The 9,444-nt window shown below is 45.9% G+C and overlaps 1 protein-coding gene across 1 annotated transcript; it reads right to left on the minus strand.

Annotated features, from left to right (window-relative positions):
• Positions 1 to 1,304: 1,304 nt before the first annotated feature.
• nmbr (neuromedin B receptor) lies at positions 1,305 to 9,228 on the minus strand. The gene is made up of 3 exons (XM_060042443.1): positions 9,205 to 9,228; positions 8,261 to 8,499; positions 1,305 to 2,986 (listed from the first exon to the last, which is right to left on the minus strand). The coding sequence occupies exons 1-3, from the start codon at positions 9,226 to 9,228 to the stop codon at positions 2,818 to 2,820; spliced, it is 432 nt and encodes a 143-aa protein (XP_059898426.1). The 3' UTR covers positions 1,305 to 2,817.
• Between the last annotated feature and the right edge of the window lie 216 nt (positions 9,229 to 9,444).

Here is a 9,444-nt window from a genome sequence, read left to right on the forward strand (position 1 = left end):
GATGAAGAGTTTATGTAAATACACTATTAGAGTAGATATTCTTATGCTTATTCATGAGGCATTCATCAGTCTTCATGCGGATGAGTTTTAGATATTAATGAACCCTCTATTTCCCCTAAGGACTTGTGGCAGACCCACGTGCATGAAGGCATGTGCGCACACACACACACACACACACACACACACACACACACACACACACACACACACACACACACACACACACACACACACACACACACACACACACACACACACACACACACACACACAATTTATCTAGAGGGCTGTAGACGTGGGAGGAGACAGGTTAACTGTCGACTTCGGTCCAATTAGTTTATCTACTACATTGTCATCATCTGTTACTGAAACCAGATGTTGCTGCTGTTGCTGCTGCTGCCCGTCACTCAATAATTATTTGGGTGGAATTCTGAAGGCTTCAGTCCTTCAGAATTAATTATGTGTCCTTGGGACTAGTTAGCTCTACCTGTAACCCAGTGGTTCCCAAACTTTTTTTCAGGGGACCCCCTTTTGGACTTGAGACTGTTTTCGCGACCCCCCGCCCCACGCGACAGCACCAGACAGAGAGGCAAATTCTGGCTCATCAGATTTAACCATCATCTCTTCGTGGCGACAGCATTTGGAGGAGAAAATATCCATGCTCAAAACAATTCTAAGAAAGAGTAATCCATTTTTATGAACCGGCTATTGGACGTTAAAGTCTTTCCAACTTTCTCCACGCAAAGACAACCACACATTAAGATATCGTCAAATAGACAAAGGTCAATGTCTTTTTGTTGTCTTTTTATTTCAATTTTCTCAGAAAAACAACACTGAGTGCTCGTAGAACCAGGAATCCCTTTTGCTTCCGGTCATTTTTTTGAAGACACTTTGCACAAAGATCACTGAAACATCTGATAGACAACAGGAAGTCACGGCGATATGGAAGTGTGGTGGGACAATGTTTACACAACACTCACTAACGTTGGAGACAATATGAGCAACAACAAAAGCTGTGGGGACCAAAACCTGAGCACCGGAATGAAGCCACCCGAGTGGATAACACGGAGAGAGACCGGCTCAGTGAAAAACTTGCTTCAAAGTCCCAGAGTGCCACTTGTTATGTGTGAGTTGACAGGGTTTTAAAACCAGCCTCCAGGTGACCTAGCTTTTAGGCATTAAATAACATCATACTCTCGTGTCAAGGCAATGTTGTTTAAAAAAAACAACATGCCAAATAGATTTTCACACCAAGCGTTGAAAGGGGGAGAAATTCCCTATACACTTTGCTGAGTGTCACCTCATCGGTGTGTGTGGGTATCTGTTTGCGTGTGTGTGTGTGTTTGCGTGTGTGTGTGTGATTGTGTTTGTGTGTGTGTGTGTTGGTGTGTGTGTGTGTGTGTGTGTGTGTGTGTGTGTGTGTGTGTAAGCCCAATGTGTATGAAAAGGTGTAAAGTGCACTGAGAAATCATTAAACATCGTCTTTATAACATCTGATAAATAATCGTTTACAACATTTTGGCAATGAGACGGTGTTACCTTAATTAGATATGAATAATACGTAATTGGTGCAGATGAATGTTGCCCCTATAGTTTGCTGAAGTAAAACAAGGAGAGTCTGGAACAGAGCTCCACTGATTGTCGACTGGAGAATGGTTCTTGACAGGGCTCTTGTCCTCCGTGATCTACCCAAAGACCAAATGTTGCACCTTCAGCCATGACTCAGACATGTTAGCTTAGCGTGCTTGCACGTGTTAGCGGGTGACATTTTAACACAGTGTTATTAACAAGATTCTGCTGAACATGTTGGAGAGCAGAAGTAGAAGTAGAAACACCAGCCTTGAAGATAGGCTTACGATAATTCCCAGTTTTAACAACCAATGAACGAGGCAGAGGAAACTGGGAGCAAACATCTACCAAACAGTTAATGCAAAAAACATAGTTACCAAAAAGGTGTCATTTTCGCTAACAAGGTATCAGCGGGTATAACTGTTCTGTTTGCTATTGTAAACACGCAAGAAGTCCACTTCATGATTTTACAGAAACCTGATCGAAGGTTGTTTGGCAAATGCCACAACATTGTGACATGGTCCCCATAATAAAACAATAATAAAGTACAGAATCACAGAAAAAGATGTAAAAAAACACCATACATATAATTTCTTTAATTAGACTCTTTTTTTAAGATAAGCATTATTTTAACTTAGTGTAAACATTCAAGGTGGGTCAGCCAGCCATGCTAATGAGTTAGCCAAGCTGTTAAGCAGCAGTCTCTCTCTCTCTCTCTCTCTCTCTCTCTCTCTCTCTCTCTCTCTCTCTCTCTCTCTCTCTTATTCTCCCTGTCCGTCTCTCTCTCTCTCTCTCTCTCTCTCTCTCTCTCTCTCTCTCTCTCTCTTATTCTCCCTGTCCGTCTCTCTCTCTCTCTCTCTCTCTCTCTCTCTCTCTCTCTCTCTCTCTCTCTCTCTCTCTCTCTCTCGCACCCACACTCCCAGCGTCCGTCTCTCCTGCCTTTGTGCATGTTTGTTCCACTGAGTTCCCTGTGGCTCCGGTTCCAGGACTTCCTCCGAACCATGCTGAAGAATGGACTGTCGGTTGACGTTGGAAAGAGAAGGTTTCCTTGGACGAGAAGTGTTTATCCCCTGTGTGTCAGCGGGAGATTGTTTCTGCTTTTATTTTTCAGTGTAGAATGCGAGATGTTGGTTTGGTCCGTAAGCCTGATGAATGGACTGCGCCGTGGGCGGCAGTACAGCGCGTTCCTCTGAGGCCACTTATCCCTGCCCAGCTCGCGTACTCGTCATGTGTACTCGCTAGCGTACTTCAGAGGGCCTCCTCCGATCTCTGGCCGCCTCCATTTGTGACGTGCACCGCTGCCGTGACGACGGCGGCGGGGGCGGTCTTCTTGATGGAGGTGAGGCGGATGTGGGAGGTGCTCTGCAGGTAGCTGGCCTGGCGCTGGGGGTGGGGCGCCCGGCCACACTGCAGCTGACTGGAGGACCAATGAGAGACGAGGGGAAAAGGACCTGATTACCATACAGTCAAACAACCAACTCAATAACAACAAACTTTATTTATAGAGCACCTTTATACAAATATCACAAAGCTTTATAGTGAGAACACTAGCACATGACATGGCAAGAAACCCAACACTCAAAACATCTATCATCTATTATATTCAAGTCATTATAAAAATTATCTCATATTCCAGCCACTTTTCGCAGCTTTTCACAGAAAATGGGACCCGTTGTGCTCGGCAGTCAACTACCATTTACCTGATAGACCCCGAGGTAATAACTTTCTCTCATGGTGTTTGTTCAGAGAAAGAAAGAAATAGGTTGGGCTGTGACAGGCAGTTTAGGGCCGCTGAGTCCACTGGGTTTGCATTGGCTTTTGTTTAGTCGTAACCCCGCCACCATCATTCTTAGTCAACCAGAAGAAAGTTCTCCAAATGATTTTTTGGTTCACAAAGTTGACAAAGTTATTAAAGGTTGAATATAAGCATTGGGTGACGTTGAAGTCTATGGAGTCAACTGTTGAACAGAGGGAGGGATTCAAATCAACAGCCTTGATGTCACCTGAGCCACGCTCACGGCCCGGCCCCACCAATCGCGTAGCAGCACTCCAAGCTCCCTCTCTAGTGGCTGCTTGTGGGAGCGTACCACTTTGTTGATGAAAGTGCTTAAAACCAGGAAAGGATAAGTCTGTTTGGTCCGCCATTACTAACTGAATGTTGATTGTCCAATCTCATGACCAGCACGCATGCTGCAAGACGCGCTCATTTGCATAAAGCGAACTGAAATTAAACTTTTGTCCTTCCCCTATATGCAAGCCACGCTCAACCACCAGCATGCAAGCCTTCCCAGAATCCCTTGCCCCTCGCGTCCAGCACGTCTCCAATACACAGTGAATGGGAAGCGGGCGCCACACCCGAGGCCACGTGTTTGGTGTGGCCGGGCCCTTAGCCGTCGGCCTCTCAGTGCTCCATCGACCTCGGACCACGTAGTACTGAGTTGGTGTTGGCTGACCGGGGCTGACCGAAACGCAGCCGGACTTCCTAAGAAACGTAATCGTTGAGTTATAAGATGCCACTTCAACCTCCAGACGCCTCTCTCTCTCTCTCCTCCCGCCAGCTGGCTCTCAGGACACTCAATCTGCCTTGAACCAGAGGGACACAAAGGCTGTGCCTGAAACCTAATCCCTATAAGGACCGCTACATATGCAGTGTGTTCACGGTATCCGACGATCCCAGGTCTCACCTCCTCCCCAACGTCTAGGGAACACTAAATGCAGGTTAGAAAGAATGACGAGAACGGCTGCTTACAGACCTACAACTGTTACATTTAATAGGAAATGACACCTTCCCTTCCACCATTCCCCTCTGTAGTGAAATAAACTGGTGAGATAGCCAATCCTTTGGTAGCATCGGGAGAGCTTCTAATACATTGAAAATGGATGTCCGGAGAAACGTTACATTACTTTGTTCTGTTTGTGGGCTCAGTCCAGAAGAATGGGGAAATTAAGATTTTTCAGCGACTTTTGTTAAGGACTTCTAACCCAGGACAAGAAAGAGGCATTTCTATGACAGTGTTTACACACACACAACTTCTGCATCTCCTCACATTAAGGGGCCGTCCTTAGGGCTTTGGATCTTTTAATTCTCTAATTGTTTCCACCCAGTCTTAGCAAGAGAACCTTGGAGAATGTCCTCATTCTCTGGTTGGGTGACATGTTTAGACACTGACTTGTGAGTCGTCGATAAGACATTATTTAGGGAACTGGTAAGGCAGGGAATAGGGAATTTGACAGAGATAGAGAGAGATAGGGGAGATAGGGTTGAGAGGAGTACAGATAGGTATGCGATAGAGATAGAGTGAGAGAGAGGGAAGAGACAGAGAGATAAGAGAGAGGTAGATAAGAGAGGGAGAGAGGTATAGGGGAAGAGAGGGAGAGAGGGAGAAGATAGGGAGAGTGAGAAAGACAGAGAGGGCAAGAGGAAGAGAGAGAGACAGAGAGATAACGGTGAAATTAGAGGGATAGAGAGAGGTAAGTAGGTAGGTAGAGAGAGGGAGGGCTAAAGATAAGTAGAGCGAGAGCAAATCAATTTTTAAAGTATGAGAAAGAGTAACTAGAAAATAAATTTCCTGCAGAAAATGCGGTGTGCTGAAGTGAGATTGAAAAATGCTTGAAAAAAGCAACGAAATGTTGAATAGCTTAATCAAGTGAAGCGATTTGAACAGAGTTGAAAAGTCTAAATGGAGTAAACAATGTAAACATGCACACCATTTAACAAATGTAAAATGGTTGGAAACAAATAAAGTGTAAGAGTTAAAGTATAGAGAACAAATAGCTAAAGTGATCAAGTTTGCAGAAAGGAATAGCTTAAATCAAGTGAAAAGATTTTAACATAGCATGTCGTAAAAAAGTCAAGTTTATAACTACATTAGCATTTAGCACACAACCGGATATGTATGGAAGAACCTAGCCTCTAGCCATATAAACAGGGGTCGCCACACACAATGCCTGATGCACAACAGGTATATCTCCAATCGATGAATCATTGTAGCGCCAGTGAAACAAGAAATACCGTCCCAGTTGAATCTTTACATTGTGGGTTCTAAGTTACATATTGACATTGTTGAGCTTGCGACGTCCGAAATGGTTAGCTTTTTTGATAGCTTTCTTGGGCTAGGGCAGGTGGAATTCTCACCCTCTAAGCTAGCCCAGTTCAGACCAAAGATTCGCCTCGCAACGACTTGAAACGAGACTGTTTTGGAACGTCGCAGGGGAAAAGATGCAGCAGTGTGAACTTGTCGTTGCAGCGCGGCTGATGCCGTTGCAAGGAGTTGCAAGGAGTCGCCAGAGATTGAACAAATGATGATGTCAAAATCGCCAGGTCCAGTTCCAGAACACAATGACGTAGCTATTTCTCTTCAGCCAATCAGGACACAGCACTGAACAACTTGTACGTCACAGCCTTACTCAGTCCCGGTCCCGTACTGTCCATAATACACGTTAGCTATAACCGTTGTTATGGTTACATGCGGCCACTCCAACATGCCCCGATTCAGACACCTTTTAGTAGGCCTACCGCCATTCCAACAGTCTACCAATCAGTGGCGCCAACCTCAGGTCAACATTTGGGGATCATAAATATTTCGTTCTAATGTGTTCATCCAAAAAGTAGCCATTTCAGTATTATTTATCTGTAATTTATTTGATTAATTCCAAATTTTGGTTGTGATGATGTATGAAATCAATTGACGACTGCATTTTACAGGTGTGTTACGAGTGGCGGGGCATGCACTCATTTAACATGCCCTGGGAATGTATAAATATTCTATGAAACTTAAAACCGGACCATTTATTCATTGGAGTTGGATTTAAACTCAATGCAGGACCTCTATTGGAGTGGATTGGACGAACATTGGAACGAAATTAATTGTTTGGAGTGCTGCGGCAGAATGAATCAAGGAATGGGCGCAGTACCAAAAGCAATAGGCCTACAATGCGTTTTACAAAGGAGAAAGGCGAGAATATAGCCTAGACCAGGGGTCACCAACACAGTGACCGCGGGCACCAGGGCGTCCGCAAGGACCATATGAGGCGCCCGCAGGCCTGTTCTGAAAATAGCACAGCTCATTCTTGAACAACTTTTTCCCACCTTTTTTAAGTCATTGTTGATAATTATTGTGAGAAATCATTACCATGATCAGTGTCTTCACATAGGCCTAGATGAGTATCATTAATCAATATTAACAATAGGCTATATAACTAAAGGCAAACTGAGCAAATTTCTTATTTCAGAAGAGTGTATCTTACTGAGTGCCCTTCGTATGACTCAGTACCCATGAAGTAGCTCTCAGGTTCAAAAAGGTTGGTGACCCCTGGCCTAGACCCACCCCTTTACACACAAATTCTCGTAGGGGATCAATAAAAATATAAAAAAACAGTTTTTGCCCATAGAAATCTCTCTACAAAGATTGGCGTAGGGACCCTGTTTCTGCCGCCGAAGTAGGCCTACCCAACTGCGGCTCCATATTCTCGGCTTTCTAACTCGCCGTCTTCTCCTTTTCATCAGGCCTTTTTACATTGCCAAGCCGGTTTGGTCGCGGCTTGGCACGCCTGGCAATTTAACCGTCTTATCTCAAGTTTCTTGTATAAAACCAAGGGGCTAAAATCCCCCGTTCATCAAGGCGCAGGCTTTCTTGGTTCACTGGAGAAGGTGGGTTGCGCACGGAGTCTAGACCTCTTTCGAATAATTTGCGTAGGCCCACTCCTGAATGTTTTTATTTTTTTATGAATGAAGACACCCGCATGGAAGAATGAGGTCACGTTTGAGTGTAGGCTACAAACGCGATTAACTATTTAGTGCAAAAACGCCAACATATTCTTTATTTTGCTGACCACCATCCCGACAAAAGCCTCCAGACAGTTCCTCTGGTCTCTCTCGTAGATCGCACCATCTTTCAACGTCTTGTTTAATGCGTTTACATGATCAGCAGGTTGCGGTTTCACTTTCTCTCCAGTTAGAACTTCTCATGATGATATCGCTGCGTTGTCTCTGTGGAGACAGAGCAGCAACATCTCTACCCAAGCCCCCCCCTCCCCCCGGGAACACGGAGCCGTCGCATTTACATCAGAATGAAACCCAATAAACCGCCAATGTTTGTAGGGACCGGGACGGTAAATTGGGGTGCTAGCTCAAGCAACCTAATCGCAAACCTAAGTTAGGCTACTTTTTATCATGATGCTGTTGCGGCTCTCAGCTGTGCCAGAGCGTTCACAGTTGCTAGGGAAACCACCTGACGTCGCCGCCGCCCGGTGCAGCAGTGTGAATTGCCCAGTTTTGCAGTCTGAAGTAGTTGAAGTCTCAGAGGGATACATTGCCCTACATTATAAAGTTGAACCTCTCGGAAGTAGTTTAGAAATATTTAAATTTAAAGGTAGCAGCAATCGATTCAAGCTAATTTAAACATTTTAAAAGTGGAAGGGAGTCTCTAGGTCCAACATTGTGGAGGTGGTTAGGTCCCAGGGTTTGTATAGAATACTAATGAAAGAATAATAACGCCTAAGAATAACAATTGGTGAGCGCTGCATGCAGCCCTCACCTCATTACACAGACGGGTACGTCTGGCCGAGACACCGATTTAAATTCCCTTTATGGAAGGTAGACACTGAAGGTAGACAGTGAATGAGCCGGGACACAGGAGAGAGACAGAGACAGTGGTGGGTATATCACTGCCAAGAGCTCAAGTGGCTCTACCTGTTGAAGTGCCGTCTGAAGCTGTCGCTCAGCAGGTAGAGGGCGAAGGGGTTGACGCAGGATGAGGAGAAGCTGAGCACGCGGGCCAGCAGGCTGATGACCAGGTGGGTCAGGGAGAGGTCCATCTGCTGGTAGTGGAAGGAGCGGTACATGTACAGCACGTGGTTGGGGAACCAGCACAGTGCGAACAGCCCCACGAACACCAGCACGATCTTAGCAAGACGCTTCCTGGTCTCCATCTGATAGAGGGGGGGGGGGGGGGGGGGGTTGATAGAGATACAGGCAAGGGGTGGAGGAGAGGGGGATAGAGATACAAGCCAGGGGTGGAGGAGAGGGGGATAGAGATTCAAGCGAAGGGTGAAAGAGGGGGAGACGGGAGGGGAGGAGAGGGGGAGGGAGATACAGGGTAGAGGGGGAGGAGAGGGTGAAAGATGCAAGGGAGGGGTGGAGGAGAGGGGGAGAGAGATACAAGGGGAAGAGGGAGGAGAGAGAGATGCAAGGGAGGGGTGGAGGAGAGGGGGAGAGAGAAGGGGCAGATGAGGGAGGGAGAAAGAGGAGGAAAGAGTGAAAGCAAAGCGGGAGGGAGCGACAGAGAGGGGAGGAGAGGAGATGGAAGGTGGAAAGGGGAGACAGTTAGGGAGAGGGTGGAATGGGGGGGAGGAAGTGAGAGACAATGGAGGACAATTGGGTTAATATTTAATTTTCACACAAAACGTCCGTGTGGAGTGTGTGTGGATGGTGGCTGGTTGAAGCAGCCTCTCCTGGATCGAGTTGGACTGATTGAACTCTGGCGCTGGGTGGGGCTGCACACCTGTTGTGCATTAAGCTTTCAAGGTGCAACAGGTTGAACCAGCCATCACCATACACACTCAGGGAGAGAGCTCCTGCATAGAGCACCATCAGTCTGTAACATTATACCCAACCTCTACAATGACGTGGCCTACCGAGGTGGCCTGTGGCATGGACATTGCTACAGTGTACAATTTGAAATGAAATCTGGAAGTGTTTATATTATGCATGAAGAGGTTGCTACACATTAAGTTCTCTTAATAGAGAATGACCTGTTTAAGTAAGTTGAGTTTCGGGCTTCCTCAACAGCTCAAGTCTTATACATGTATGCAAATGATATACAATATCATGAAATACGATTAAAGTAAAGAGAGGGCGGGATGGACAGAGTACAA

This window comes from Gadus macrocephalus, chromosome 21 (genome assembly GCF_031168955.1).
Source record: "Gadus macrocephalus chromosome 21, ASM3116895v1".
Lineage (NCBI taxonomy): Eukaryota > Metazoa > Chordata > Actinopteri > Gadiformes > Gadidae > Gadus > Gadus macrocephalus.